This window comes from Taeniopygia guttata, chromosome 22, assembly GCF_048771995.1.
Source record: "Taeniopygia guttata chromosome 22, bTaeGut7.mat, whole genome shotgun sequence".
In the NCBI taxonomy this organism is placed as follows: domain Eukaryota; kingdom Metazoa; phylum Chordata; class Aves; order Passeriformes; family Estrildidae; genus Taeniopygia; species Taeniopygia guttata.
The window spans coordinates 2,114,065-2,129,684 of record NC_133047.1 but is presented as its reverse complement, the minus strand read 5'-3'; the positions used below and the strand labels follow the sequence as shown (position 1 = coordinate 2,129,684).

The following is a 15,620-nucleotide window of genomic DNA, read 5'->3' as shown; positions in this document are numbered from 1 at the left end:
ATAAAAACCCCATCTCTGGGGTTTTTTTTAAAAGAGAACAGTGCTTTTGTTAGTCTGGGATTATTTCTGGCAGCATCACAAGCCTCACATTGGAGTGCTTCAGACTTAACTTACATAAAAACACTTCTCTGGGTGTTTACATGAATGAATTGGTGCCTTTTCCTTGCTTTTCCCTCAGCCTCCACCAAGCATCTCCCTGCAAGCTTGTGCTGATCCCCTCCTGGCTGGCTCAGCTTGCTGATTTTTCCCTGCTGGCAGCAGGATTGTGACCCTCTCTGGTTTCTTTTCCATCAGCCATGTCCAAATCTGCTGTGAAGATCTCCTCAGACCTGCTCTCCAACCCCCTGTGCGAGCAGGAGCCCTCCTTCCTCGAGATGGTCACGGCCTTCGACACGGCCATGAAGAGGATGGACTCCTTCAACCAGGAGAAGGTGGATTGGCTTTGGCTGGAGCGTGGCAGTGCTGGGAGTGTCCTGGAGTCATGGAATGGTGGGAGTGTCGTGGAATCCTGGGGTGGTTGGGGTTGGGAGGGATTTGAACCCATCCCATTCCACCCCCTGCCATGTGCAAGGACACTTCCCACTGTCCCAGTTTGCTCCAGACTGGTCTTGGACACTTCCAGGGATCCAGGAGCAGCCACAGCTCCTCTGGGAATTCCATCCCAGCCCCTCCCCACCCTCCCAGAGAAGGATTTCTTCCCAAAATCCCATCCATCCCTGTTCTCTGGCAGTGAGGAACCTCTCCCTGTGTCCTGTCACTCCCTGCCCTGTCCAAAATCTTCATTTCTCATCTCTTCCCCTTTTTATCATCATCCCCAAGACTTTTCCCACAGGAATTTCTCTAATCTCCCTCTTCAGGCTGGGATTTCAGCCCCCATGGGAGAAATTCCCTCTCTTTTGGTTAAAGGGCATCGTGGTTGTGCTCAGAGTCCCTCCCCACCCGTGCTGGGATCCCAGCAAACCCATCCTTGTGCAGATGGGATTTTCCAACAATCCTGACATGCAATTCTCCCTTTTTTTGCTTTCCACAGGTGAATCAGATCCAAAAGACAGTCATAGAGCCTTTGAAAAAGTGAGTACCAACCATTTCTCATGGGGTTTGTCCTCATCTGGTGTCAGAATCTGAGGTATTGATGGTTCTGAGATTGTAGAAAGTCTCTGTCTTTCTGCCCCACTGCCAAAGAAGAGCCATAATTGGTCTGTGCTGGTTTCAAGGTTGTTTATTCTGTTTATCTCTACCATGTTCTGCTGCCCTGCTGCAGCTCTGTCCTGCAGGGCAGCGTGTGGGGCTCTGCCCTCAGTGGGATGGTACAAACATTAAATACCACAAACTACCTGTGCTGGATTTACAATAACGTGCCAATATCTGTCACCTACGTTGGACAGTGTGTCCCCAGCCTGAAGCAACAGAAAAATGCCAACACCACAGTGAAACATGGAGGGCATGAAGAAGGAGGAAAAGGACAAGACACACCCAATTCCTCCATCTTGTCCCCTTTGAACCCCTAATCTAGAAACCTAAAATTTTACTTTTGCACCCGTGCCACACTTAATTATTACTGATATCAAACACTCAGACCTGCTAATTCATCCTGTAAGATTGAAAACTCTTTTCCATGGTCAGAGATCACAGCCAGTGTCTCTGGGGGCTCTGTCCAGGGGGGTTCCTGACCCCTGCCAGGGTCCCAGGGCAGCCAGAGGGATTCCCTGGATTCCCACAATCTGCAGCTTTAGGGATGTGGGTCCTGGAGAGAGGCTGGAAATCAACCTCCTGCCCTGGTCCTGCTGGCCACACTGCTTTTGGTACCTTAATTAATAATAATTTTAACCTTTTTGGCCACTTGGGTCCACTGCTGCCTTCACCTGTAGCTTAAAAAAATTCTGAGATATAAAATCATGGAGCATCCTGGGCTAGAAGGCACCCCCAAAAGATGAGTAATTCAGATTTCTCTCTGTTTATGTGTTGGTTTTTACCTCCAGCAAAGGAACAAAACCACCTGGAGATCATCCAGAGGGGTCAGAAATTGGCTGGTGGAGCAAAAGTTTCTTTCATTTGGAAATTTTCCTAAATAAAAAAGGAGAAAATGAACGTTCCTGCACGTTCATAAATAATATTTATAAATAATATTTCCATGCAGAGAAGGAGGAGAGGCTGCAGAGCCTTCACAGCCAGAGAGGTTAGAAATGAGGGGAAAATGCCCAAATCCCACAGTTCTGTCATATCTGGCCTGCAAAATTTCACCTTTTGCAGGGTCACAGGTTGTACCTCCCAACCTTTCAGGATAATTCACTTCTCTCCCAAATATCCCCTTAAATCCCAAGATTTGCTGTTTTGTTACAGGAACAGATCCAGTGAGCAAAAATAAAATGAAATTACTTTAATATGACAGTAAGTGTTGCAAATTGCTGAATAACAATTTCAGTTTAGGTTTGACACTCGGAGGGGTTGTTGTGGTTTCATTGTTGGTTTGGTTGTTTTTTTTTTTTTCCCTGAAGTTGTTGTTTCTGCCCAAATCTGAAAGTAAAATCTCATGGATCACTTAACACCTGAGGTTATAGCATGTCCCTGTCTGGGGGATGTTTGGTGACTCAAGTTTTACCTTGGTCCTCTATCCACGACCAGAAATTCCTGCTTATTTAAGGGAAAAAAAAGAAGAAAGAAAGGAAAAGGAAAAAAAAAATCCCAGCCTTTTGCTGTGGAATTGTGTTGCTTATTATCTAGATTGTCCTCATGAAAGATACATTAACTTTTTCTTCCAGCATTCTGTTAAAATTGGAAGAACTTGTGTTTCTGAGATATTCTGGTTTGGTTTTTTTTTTTTTTTTCCCTCAGCTTGTGTTAGTTGGTGAAATGAAAGAAAATCCCTTTCCCTGCAAACCTGCCTTGGGTTTGAAATCCTGGGGTGGTGAATCCAGGACAATAAAACCATTTCCATGTGCCCATGGGAGATGCCCTGAGGGCTGGAGCCGTGGCCAAAACCTCTCCAATTTTGGGAGCAGGAACCTGCTCCAAGTCAAAGCTGCCATGCCAGGGTGACCAGGACATTCCCATGGCCAAAACTCTCCAATTTTGGGAACAAGAACCTGCTCCAAGGCAAAGGGATGTCCTTGTCACCATGCCAGGGTGACCAGGACATTCCCATGGCCAAAACTCTCCAATTTTGGGAGCAGGAACCTGCTCCAAGTCAAAGTTGCCATGCCAGGGTGACCAGGACATTCCCATGGCCAAACCTCTCCAATTTTGGGAACAAGAACCTGCTCCAAGTCAAAGTTGCCATGCCAGGGTAACCAGGACATTCCCATGGCCAAACCTCTCCAATTTTGGGAGCAGGAACCTGCTCCAAGTCAAAGTTGCCATGCCAGGGTGACCAGGACATTCCCATGGCCAAACCTCTCCAATTTTGGGAACAAGAACCTGCTCCAAGGCAAAGGGATGTCCTTCTCACCATGCCAGGGTGACCAGGACATTCCCAATCTCTTTTGTGTGGGAGAGGAAAAGGCTCCAGGGGGATTTCAGAGTCCTAAAGGGATTTGGGACAAGGGATGGAGGGCCAGGACACAGGGAATGGCTGCCACTGCCAGAGGACAGGGTTGGATGGGATTTTGGGAAGGAATTGTTCCCTGTGAGGGTGGGGAGGGGCTGGGATGGATTTCCCTGAGGGTGCCACATTTCTGGAAGTGTCTGAGGCGAGTTTGGAGCAAGCTGGGGCAGTGGAAGGTGTGGAAGGGGGTGGGTCTGGATGATCCTTCAGATCCCTTCCCACCCAGCCCATTCCATGTTTCCCTGACTCAGGACACTCCATTATCTGCCCAGACCTCAGTTCAACACCAGGCTGTTTACTCTGACCTCCTGGCTGCTTTCCATCTTGGAAATTCTCTCCAACTTTCTGAATTTCCACGATGAGAGGGATATTTCCCCCCCTTTTCCTGCCCTTTGGCACCTGCAAAGCCTCACCCTGCGTGCCTTTAACCAGCTTATGTTCCATGCTGAGGAAGCCTCATCCCCACTCTGAGAACAAAACTGCTCCTTCCCTTCCCTCCCCCTTCCCTTTGTAGGTGCATCCCTGGCCAGGAACATTTCTGAGGAGCCCAAGGGTCCATTTTGAGGCTAATGAGATGCAGGAGAGAAATGCAGAGTTTGCACCTCCCTCCCTTTGTCCTGCTGGCAGATAAACCCCAGCGCTGGTTCTGGTGGAAAAGTTCCAGATTAATGAAAGCTGCCTTGAGGAGCTCTTCTTATTTCCACTTAGGTTTTCCTTCCCCTCACCGAGGCAGCTCTCCCAAGCCTCTCCCAACTTTGCTCTGACCTAGAAAAAAAAAAGGCTTTTTAATTTATTTTTTTTTTCTCTCCAACAGCTGCACTTTATTACATCTTCACTGGTGGTCTTTTATAGTTTATTAGCCAAAGAAACAGATAAGTATAATCCAGACAATTATCATTAGTGGTAATATATTGTAATTAGAGGCACATGGGCAGTAAAATCTCCATTCAGTTGTCCAGGGATTGGAGATTCCAGGCAGATATTGGGGAATTTGTTAAACCATGTTGAAATAAAGCAGTAGTAGATTTAGTTGAGGGGGGGGTGGAGGCTTGCATTGTTTCAGTCCTTCTGCTTCTGGGCTCGTAGGGTTATTCACAATTTGGCTTTTTGAGCCCCAAAAAGCCTTTGGCTGGGAATTACTCAATTATTTTCAGGGAAAGAGCAAAGCTCCAGTGAGAATATTGCATTTTTCAGGGGATGGGCTGGGTGAGGAGCTGGGCAGGAGGGATGGGCTCCTCTTTGAGAGCTGCCTGTGGAATCTCACACCAGAGCAGCAGATCTGGGCCAAAAGGGGACAAAACCAGCTGGTTTGGACTTCACTCTCCCAGTTCTTCCCAGGGTCAGGGATTGGGGATGGAGCCTTAATGTTCCATATTGTGTCTGTATTTAAGGAAGGAAGCAGCTTAAATGAGCCAGGTGGTTTGGAAATCCACGGGATTTAGGACCTTTCACGTTGGGAGAGGATTTCCAGGGCCACAGGTCTCCATTTAACTGGCTCTGTCTGACCCTCTCGGTGCAAGGGGGTGACCTGGTCACCTTGAATTGGTTCCATTCCCTTGGAGCATTGTCCTGGTCCCAAAATTGGAGAGATTTTGCCACGAGGATGTCCTGGTCACTCTGGCATGGTGCTCACAAATCCAGAGAGGTTTTGACCATGGGAATGTCCTGGTCACCTTGAATTGGTGCCATTCCCTTGGAGCATGTTCCCATTTCCAAAACTGGAGAATTTTTGGCCATGGGAATGTCCTGGTCACCTTGAATTGGTGTCATTCCCTTGGAGCATGTTCCCATTTCCAAAACTGGAGAATTTTTGGCCATGAGGATGTCCTGGTCACTCTGGCATGGTCTCATACCCTTGGAGCATTATCCTGATCCCAAGATTGGAGAGATTTTGCCATGAGGATGTCCTGATCACCCTGGCACAGGATCACCCCCCTGGAGCATTGTCCTTCGCTCAAAATTGAGGAGGTTTTGGCCATGGGAATGTCCTTGTCCCAGAACTGGAGAGGTTTTGGCCATGGGGATGTTCTTGTCCCAGAACTGGAGAGGTTTTGGCCACAGGGATGTCCTTGTCCCAGAACGGGAGAGGTTTTGGCCATGGGGATATCCTGGTCACCCTGGCACAAGATGACCCCAGCTGGAGCATTGTCCTTGTCCCAGAATTGGAGAGGTTTGGCATTGGGAATGTCCTGGTCACCCTGGCATAGTACAATCCCTTTGTTTTGGGGCATTATCCTGCTCCCAAAATTGGAAATTTGCCATGGGGATGTCCTGGTCACCCTGGCTCTGGCAGGGGTGACACAGAGGGTGCTGCCACCGAGGTGCCACCACAGAGGGGTGGGTGTCAGACCTGTGGGACATCCCAGAGGTGCAATCCAGGAGCTGCTCAGAGCAGTGAGGGATAAATTCCATCAGAGCTGCGTGTCACCAACACCTGCCAGCAGCACAGCTGGGAGGAGGATCCCTCACTCCATCTCCCTCCCACCATCCCACCGTCCCCATGGTCCCTCAAACTGCCAGGAAAAGGCAGCCAAAGCTGGCCAGGAGCAGCTCCAGGGGTGCCAGGAAGCAGGAAAAGCAGCTTTCATGTCCTTAACCAGCCCCTAATGAGGATTTGGAGCAGCCACATGGCCACCTAATCCCCCACGCTGCTTCCTCATCCCGGCCTCTCCATTCCTGCACCTTTTCCCTCCAGGAGGAAGGGCTGGGTTTAATTTCTCCCTTCCTGGTGGGTGGATGGGCCCCCAGGGATGTGTGGGCACGAGCTGAGGAATGGCAGGAATCCCCCTCCATGCTCCAACCTCTCCTGGTGCCCCTCCAAACTTCCCCTCGCCTCATCCACCGTCCCTTCCTTTGGCATCTGATGCTTCCCAGCTCTGTTGTTCCTTTTTTTTCACCTGTCCATCACCAGCTGGAGATCTTGCCCACTTCCTTTTGGTTTCTTATCCAAGATATCATCCCAAAAAGAATGCCCTAGGGTGGAGCCACGTGTGTGCCAGCCAGGTCCAGCTCACAGGCTGCCAGTGAGGGTGTTTGAGATGCTTGGAAAGAAGGAGAATTCAAGGTTTTGCCATTCTTTTTCCCCGTGCCAAAGCTCCAGCACCCCTTTCCCACTAAAAACGAGGGCTGGAGGAAGCAGTGGGATGAGGATTTGGGATGGAGAGGGTGATAAGGCAGAGAGGTGACAGAATATTCCCACTCCTCAAGCATCCCCACCATCCCCAGGGCTTCCCAGCAGAAAGATGGGAAGGAATTTCCAGTTTCCAAGCCCCAAATTTGTCAGCTGGGCTGAGCAACAGATGAATGTGGCAGCACTGGGAATCCTGGGGCACTTTTATCTCCCATGGCAGCATCTCTCCAACCCCATCCTTTAATTACGGGGAGCTGAGGGGAGCCTGGCGTGGAGACGAGGTGGGAACACGATTTGGGATGCAGGGAGCAGGGTGATTTAGATGTTTTTTTCCAAGGATAACCTGTCATCCTGCGAGGAGTTCACCCCCAGGTTTCCCCTCTCCCCCCACAGCCACGAGCAGAGTAATTTGTATTTTCTTTTCGTTATCCCTGCGTATCTCCCCTCACCTGCTCCTCTTAAGCTGCCTGGGCTGTAATCCCCTCTCAGCAGCCTTCCCTGAAAAGTGACAGGGAGCAGCAGCAGCTTATTCCTCAAGCTGCTTTCCTGGCAGGGCCTCTGCTCTGCTGCTTTACCTTCACTTTGCCACCGTTCCCACCAAATTTGCTTTTGAGGCAGCTTTGATTTTCTTGGCTTTGCATTGAGAAAAGGAAGTTTTGGGTTACAGAGGGCGGTGGGGGGATTTGGGGGTGGTTTTGGCTGTCAGAGCCCCTCATTCCCTGTGGAATGGTGTTGGGATTATTGGTAATATCAAGGATTGGGAATATTTTTCTCGTGGTAAGAGTTGTCAAACCCTGCCAGGGTCTGCCCAGGAGTCGCCATCCCTGGAATTGCTCAGAAAATGCATGGATGTGGCACTTTGGGGCTTAGTGGTGCTGGCTTGGTGCTTGGACTCGGTTTTAAGGCCCTTTTCCAGCCTTGCTGATTCCATGATTTGTTCTAAACACCCACCCCTGCTCCAGGGTTTTCCTCTGTGCACCTCACAGGGACAGGAATCCTTTCCTTGCCCCAAATGTGTGGAATGGATGAGTGAAACATCCCGAATTTTCTTGTGAGGCTTCCCTGAAATTCTGGGTGGAGTTGCTCAGGCTCCATTTCCAAAGGGCTTTTTGGCTGCTGCTCCCCTCCCAGTTGCTCCCAGTCCCTTTGCTGCCAGGAGGGGTTGGTGGTGCTTCTCCAAAGGCTTTGGAGAACTCTCCTGATCCTTGTTTTTGGGTGTTTTTGGAGGCTTTAAAGGGCTGTGGAGCCTTGGTGCCAGGCTCTGCACCAGGAACATTTGTCAGTGACGTGCATGGGATGGTTGTGGAGACACCCACCCCTGCTCCAGGGTTTTCCTCTGTGCACCTCACAGGGACAGGAATCCTTCCCTTGCTCCAAGTGCGTGGAATGGATGAGTGAAACATCCAGGATTTGCTTGTGAGGCTTCCCTGCTCTTTCCCCATGTCCCTGCTTCCCTGAAATTCTGGGTGGAGTTCTTCAGGCTCCATTTCCCATTGGAGGTGTTGGTGGTGCTTCTCCAAAGGCTTTGGAAAACTCTCCTGATCCTTGTTTTTGGGTGTTTTTGGAGGCTTTAAAGGGCTGTGGAGCCTTGGTGCCAGGCTCTGCACCAGGAATATTTGTCAGTGACGTGCATGGGATGGTTGTGGAGACACCCACACCTGCTCCAGGATTTTCCTCTGTGCACCTCACAGGGACAGGAATCCTTTCCTTGCCCCAAATGTGTGGAATGGATGAGTGAAACATCCAGGATTTGCTTGTGAGGTTTCCCTGCTCTTTCCCCATGTCCCTGCTTCCCTGAAATTCTGGGTGGAGTTGTTCAGGCTCCATTTCCAAAGGGCTTTTTGGCTGCTGCTCCCCTCCCAGTTGCTCCCAGTCCCTTTGCTGCCAGGAGGGGTTGGTGGTGCTTCTCCAAAGGCTTTGGAGAACTCTCCTGATCCTTGTTTTTGGGTGTTTTTGGAGGCTTTAAAGGGCTGTGGAGCCTTGGTGCCAGGCTCTGCACAAGCAGCATTTGTCAGTGACGTGCATGGGATGGTTGTGGAGACACTGGGGCCACGTGCAGAGTCAGGAATTCCTCGGAATAACTTGGCACCAGCGGGTGCCCGGCTCTCCCTCTCGCCCTGCACGGGTGTTGGCACCCCTGGCACTGCCCTGGCGTTGTGTTTCTGTTCCACACAGGGAGAAAATCCTGGGCAGGATTTGAAAGCCTTTCTCCATGAATGCCAGGGCAGTTCCCAGCCGCCGGCTGACGGGGAATTTCGGATTCCTGCAGGAGCCAGGGGCGGCTTTGCCTCAGTCTGGGGAAGGGATGGGTTTGGTGGGCACAGGGGGGATCAAGGTTTCAAGGTTGTTTATTCTGTTTATCTCTACCATGTTCTGCTGCCCTGCCGCAGCTCTGTCCTGCAGGGCAGCGTGTGGGGCTCTGCCCTCAGTGGGATGGTACAAACATTAAATACCACAAACTACCTGTGCTGGATTTACAATAACGTGCCAATATCTGTCACCTACGTTGGACAGTGTGTCCCCAGCCTGAACCAACAGAAAAATGCCAACAGCACAGTGAAACATGGAGGGCATGAAGAAGGAGAAAAAGGACAAGGCACATCCAATTTCCTCCATCTTGTCCCCTTTGGACCCCTAATCTAGAATCCTAAAATTTTACTATTGCACCTGTGCCACACTTACTTATTTCTTATATCAAACACTCAGAGCTGGTAATTGATCCTGTAAGATTGAAAACTCTTTTCCATGGGCAGAGATCACAGACAGTGTCTCTGGGGGCTCTGTCCAGGGGGGTTCCTGAGCCCTGCCAGGGTCCCAGGGCAGCCAGAGGGATTCCCTGGATTCCCACATTTTCCAACCCAAACCATTCCCTGATTCCATGAACCCAACCCAGTATCCCCCTTCCTCCATCCCTGCTTCCCCAGTCCTTCTCCCGGGGGATTTTTGGACTTTACAAAGAGCAAGGAGAGATTTTAGCAGCCCAGGAGCTGCTGAGGCCGTGCCTGGAGGCTGCTGCATCCAGGCCATGGCTCCCATGTAAATATAATGGGATGGTGTGGGATGGGGCCCATAAAAAGCAATGTCAGGGCAGAGCATCTGATCCGCTCCGGGCAGCTGGAGCAGCTCCCTGATGGCTTTTCCAGGTTGTTCCTCGTCCCCACTGTGTTGGAACAGAGGGAGAATATCATGGGATATATTTTTATTTCTATTTTCATTTTTATTTTTATTTTATCATTATTTTTATTTTTATTTTTATTCATAAATTCTATATTTAGATTTATATTTATTATTTATAAATATATTTTTATTTATAAATATATATTTATTTATATATATTCATAAATTTTAAAATTATATATTTATTTCTATTTATAAATTTTATTTTTATTCATAAATTTTATGCTTGTATTTATAAATGTTATATGTATAAATTTTATTTTTTATTTTTATATTTATAAATTTTATGTGTATATTTATAAGCATAGTTATACTTCTATTCATATAGGTATATAGTTATATTTATATAGGTATATATTTATATTTATAAATTTTATATGTATATTTATAAATGTTATATTTATAAATTTTTGGTTTTTTAATTTTTATATTTATAAATTTTGTATTTATAAATTTTATATTTATATTTATAGGTATAGTTACCTATATATAGTTATATTCATATAGGTATACATTTATATCTATATATTTATATTTATATTTATATTTATATTTATATTTATATCTATATCTATATCTATATCTATATCTATATTTATATTTATATTTATATGGATTTGTTCTTTACCAGCCTCAGGGCGGGTTTGAAGGATCACATCCCCGGATCACCCTCTCCCCCAGGGATGTTCCACACAAACTCTTGGAACACAAAAATTCCCACTTTTCCCTGTTTGCCCTTTGCAAACTGAGGCTCAGGGATGAAAATTTCTCTCAGCACCCACCGGTCCAGCCCATCAACACCCTCCAGAGCGAGCAGAAAATGGGATTTTAATAGGGCTGGAGTGGCTGGGAACACCCGTGGTTCCGCTTGAACCGTGGATTTAGGTCACATCCAAAGCAAATCACACTCATCAAGTGACATTTGTGTCTTTTCTTTTTCCTAATGGCCCCCCAAGTTGGATTTCTAGTTCTATATTTATATTTTTTTCCCCCATTTTAAGAGGTGGGAAAGCTGTTTGTTCCCTCGTGGAAATAAAATCCATCGCTAGGCTGCTCAAACAAATTCTTCACCACCAAGCCCCTGGCCTCAACCCCTCAAAATCACCCTGGAATTTTATATTAAATATAAATATCTAATATTATGAATATTTAATTATGATCTCTAGAGGGAACATCACCTATTTGATCCCAACCCACAGCCCTGGTATCCCCTGGGATAATTCGATTTTGTGGAATTAAGAGGCAAGAGCAACGTTCCAGTTCCTGCTTTTCCCTTTTCTGTCACATTCAAAAATATTCTCCATCAGATGTTCATGTTTCCTCAATTTGTAACACATTTTAATAATAGGAATCTTTCCCATCGCCTGGGTAAATTGTTGGATGCTGTGAATCTTTCTGGGGAGGGCTCAGGGCTCCTCTTCAGCTGGGTTTGTGACCCAAAAAGAGCAAAAATTTGCTGAAAAAAGAACAAAAATGTCATCAGAAGAAGCAAAAAAATTAACCACAAAAAACTGACAAAAAAAAAAGGAAAAATTAATATCCAAAAAGGAAAAAATATTTTGCAAAAACAAAAAAACCAAACCATTAATATTTAATTATTAACTGCAAATTAACTGCATTAATTTAAAATTTAATCCACGGTTAATATTTATTTTGCACTCATCATTTCTTTTTCCTGGACTTTTATTTCATCTTCTCTACCTCTTTTTTTTTTTTTTTTTCCCTTTCCAACCAGGAACTGGGGAAAACACAACATTAATTCAGAATATTCAGACTTCTGGGATGGTTTGGCTTGGAAAAATCGCACTGAGTGTCAGAGCAGGGAACTTCTGCTGGGCCAGGCTGCTCCATCATTTCCTTGGATGCTTCATCCACCTGAATTATCCCATCCCAAGCTTTTCCCATGTTTTTTTTCCAGGTTCAGCAGCGTTTTCCCCAGCCTGAACATGGCCGTGAAGCGCCGGGAGCAAACGCTCCAGGATTACAAACGCCTCCAATCCAAGGTGGAAAAATACGAGGAAAAAGAAAGAACCGGCCCCGTCCTGGCCAAGCTGCACCAGGTATTGAAATATCCCCAAAGCCACAATCCCAGCAGCATTCCTGGGAAAATTCGGGAAAAGCTTTTCCCTCCTATTTGGCACCCATGCCACGAATAGAACGTTTTGGGAGGATGGTTTTTATCCGTGTAAAAATCACATTTTTGACAGCGCGACACGGGTTTGGAGTGCTCGGTGAAGGAGCTGCTTTTCTAAGAAAAAATGGAAATTTTACCAAGAGAAAATGGAAATTTTTTTCCAAGAGAAAATGGAATTTTTTACCAAGAGAAAATGGAAATTTTTTCCAAGAGAAAATGGAATCGGAGCCCCGGGAGCTCTGGGGGAGCTCGGCCTCGCAGGGGGGTTCCCCCCGACCTCCGCGTCTGAGCGAGCAGCTGGATGGGGAAGGGAACAGATCAGAGCATTTCCCAGCTTTCTGTTTGCCACCTGTTCCCAAAAAATTCGTCTTGGAAAATTGCAGTAATTGGTTAACAGGAAGTTTTGCCAGATTCTTTCTGCTCGCTCCCGAATTTTAGCGAAATCGTGATGAGTTTGTTGGTTTTGGGGTGGTTTTTTTTTAATCAGATCTTCCCCAGTGTTTTTCCCCAAAATCTGTCACTCCAGCAGCACGTGGCTTGATCCTCCCAGGAACATTTGATTCTCAGAGTCACAGAAAATGTGTTTTTCTGATGAATTTCCCCCCAAAAATGAAGTTTTGTGTTAAATAACAGCCTGAACAAAAGACGCCTCTGGTTTAACAGTAAGCAGCTTATTTTGCTCAGCCTCAAAGACCGGAAAAATGGGAATTCTTTTGTCCTGGTGATTAAGCAGGGTTTAGTTATTTCATATATTTTTCCTCTTAATGAACTTTTGATCTAATCCCCCCCCACCAAAACTGACTTTAAACACCTGTGAGAGGGAGCCTTGAGCAATCCTGAACCTGGGGTATCCAGAGGGTCTGGATTTGATGGGAAAAGGCCTCATCTCATCCACTTATTTTAAATTATTGAGCCACAAATTCACATCCATTGTTTCCTCCAGGTTTTCTGCTCTTCTTTCCCCCTGTGAAATCCATCCTTGGAGTTTTCCCCCATGAGTTCCATCCCAGGAGTTTTCCCCCCATGAATTCCATCCTGGGATTTTCCCCCATGAACTCCATCCTGGGATTTTCTCCCGTGAGCTCCATCCCAGGAGTTTTTCCCCATGAACTCCATCCTGGGAATTTCCCCCCATGAACTCCATCCTGGGATTTTCCCCCATGAACTCCATCCCAGGATTTCCCCCCCATGAACTCCATCCCAGGAGTTTTTCCCCATGAACTCCATCCCAGGATTTTCCCCCCATGAACTCCATCCCGGGAGTTTCTCCCCATGAATTCCATCCCGGGAGTTTTTCCCCATGAACTCCATCCCGGGATTTTTCCCCCATGAACTCCATCCCGGGAGTTTCTCCCCATGAATTCCATCCTGGGAGTTTTTCCCTGGCTCCATCCCAGGAGTTTCTCCCCATGAACTCCAACCTTGGAGTTTTCCCCATGAGCTCCATCCCAGGATTTTCCCCCCATGAACTCCATCCCGGGAGTTTTCCCCCATGAACTCCAACCTTGGAGTTTTCCCCATGAATTCCATCCCGGGACTTTCCCCCCATGAACTCCATCCTGGGAGTTTTCCATGAGTTCTATCCCAGGATTTTCCCCCTATGAACTCCATCCCAGGATTTTCCCCCATGAATTCCATCCTGGGATTTTCCCCCCATGAGCTCCATCCCAGGAGTTTTTCCTCATGAACTCCATCCCAGGATTTTCTCCCCATGAACTCCATCCCAGGATTTTCCCCCCATGAATTCCATCCCAGGAGTTTCTCCCCATGAACTCCATCCCAGGATTTCCCCCCATGAACTCCATCCCAGGATTTTCCCCCCATGAATTCCATCCCAGGAGTTTCTCCCCATGAATTCCATCCTGGGAGTTTTTCCCTGGCTCCATCCCAGGAGTTTCTCCCCATGAATTCCATCCTGGGAGTTTTTCCCTGGCTCCATCCCAGGAGTTTCTCCCCATGAATTCCATCCTGGGAGTTTTTCCCTGGCTCCATCCCAGGAGTTTCTCCCCATGAGCTCCATCCGGGGAGTTTCACCGCTCCCAACCTCGTGGCAGATGATGCATTTGCTCCTTTTCTGAGACAATTCCAGGCCTTTCCAGGCTGGAGCGCCGTCCCTGGCACACCCCTGGCACCCTGTCCCTGTCCCCAGGGCCGGCGCCGCGGCCGGGCCGGGCTCTCCCGCTCCCCCTCCCGTCGGAATGGCACCGGGATTAAGTGGCAGACTTGAACTGTCTAATATTTCACAGCCCACCCCCTCCTGCCCTTTTCCACACCATCCCGGAGACATTTCCCCTTCTCCCCACGCTCCGCTTAAAGGAGCCATTGGATGCACTGAGCTGAAGGTCACGGTGACGGTGGGGGCAGGATCCTGGAGCGACCTCCTGGGAATCGCAGGCTGAGGGGACGTGGATGTGACCAGGGACATTCCCCAGCCTGGCTGAGCTCTGGGAATGGGTTTTGTCCGTGTTTTCTGAAGGAGAGAAGCCACGGCCTCTCTGGGTGTCCTGCGGCTTTCCAGGGTCAGAGCATGGGTCCATTGGATGGTCCCATCGGGATCCATTAACTGCTCGCTTGGGTCCCACCTGGTTCCAGTGAGAGGTCACTTGAGTCCCACCAGGTTCTATTTATTGGTCATTTGGATCCCACCAGGTTCCATAGGATGGTCACTTGGATCCCACCAGGTTCCATAGGATGGTCACTTGGATCCCACCAGGTTCCACAGGATGGTCACTTGAGTTCCAACAGGTTCCAGTGAGAGGTCACTTGAGTTCCACCAGGTTCTATTAACTGGTCACTTGGATCCCACCAGGTTCCATAGGATGGTCATTTGGATCCCACCAGGTTCCATAGGATGGTCACTTGAGCTTCACCAGGTTCCAGTGAGAGGTCACTTGGGTCCCACCAGGTTCCATGGGATGGTCACTTGGATCCCACCAGGTTCCATAGGATGGTCACTTGGATCCCACCAGGTTCCAGTGAGAGGTCACTTGAGTCCCACCAGGTTCTATTAACTGGTCACTTGGATCCCACCAGGTTCCATAGGATGGTCACTTGAGTCCCACAAGGTTCTATTAACTGGTCCCTTGAGTCCCACCAGGTTCCATAGGATGGTCATTTGGATCCCACCAGGTTCCATAGGATGGTCACTTGAGCTTCACCAGGTTCCAGTGAGAGGTCACTTGAGTCCCACCAGGTTCCATAGGATGGTCACTTGGATCCCACCAGGTTCCAGTGAGAGGTCACTTGAGTCCCACCAGGTTCTATTAACTGGTCACTTGGATCCCACCAGGTTCCATAGGATGGTCACTTGAGTTCCACCAGGTTCCATAGGATGGTCACTTGGGTTCCACCAGGTTCCATAGGATGGTCACTTGAGCCCCACCAGAGTCCATTGAATGGTCACTTGAGTCCCACCAGAGTCCATAGGGCACCTGGATCCCACCAGGGTCCACTGGATGGTCCCACCAGGTTCCACTAACTGGTCACTTGGATCCCACCAGGTCCCACTGGGTGGTCATTGAGTTCCACCAGGGTCCATTGAATGGTCACGTGGATCCCACCAGCTTCCACTGGATGATCCCATGGGTCCCACCAGGCTGGTCACTGCTCATGCCCCCAACCAAGCACAGCTCCCCATT

The 15,620-nt window shown here is 48.2% G+C and overlaps 1 protein-coding gene across 4 annotated transcripts in view; it reads left to right on the top strand.

Moving 5' to 3' along the window:
- BIN3 (bridging integrator 3) overlaps window positions 1–15,620 on the top strand; it is a 46,891-nt gene that overhangs the window by 24,599 nt on the left and 6,672 nt on the right. For all 4 annotated transcript variants that reach the window (XM_030289649.4, XM_072917642.1, XM_072917644.1 and 1 more), the window contains 3 exons: window positions 295–431; window positions 1,031–1,071; window positions 11,767–11,908. In XM_030289649.4, the coding sequence (XP_030145509.2) occupies window positions 295–431; window positions 1,031–1,071; window positions 11,767–11,908 (320 nt within the window). The remainder of the gene's footprint in view (window positions 1–294; window positions 432–1,030; window positions 1,072–11,766; window positions 11,909–15,620) is intronic.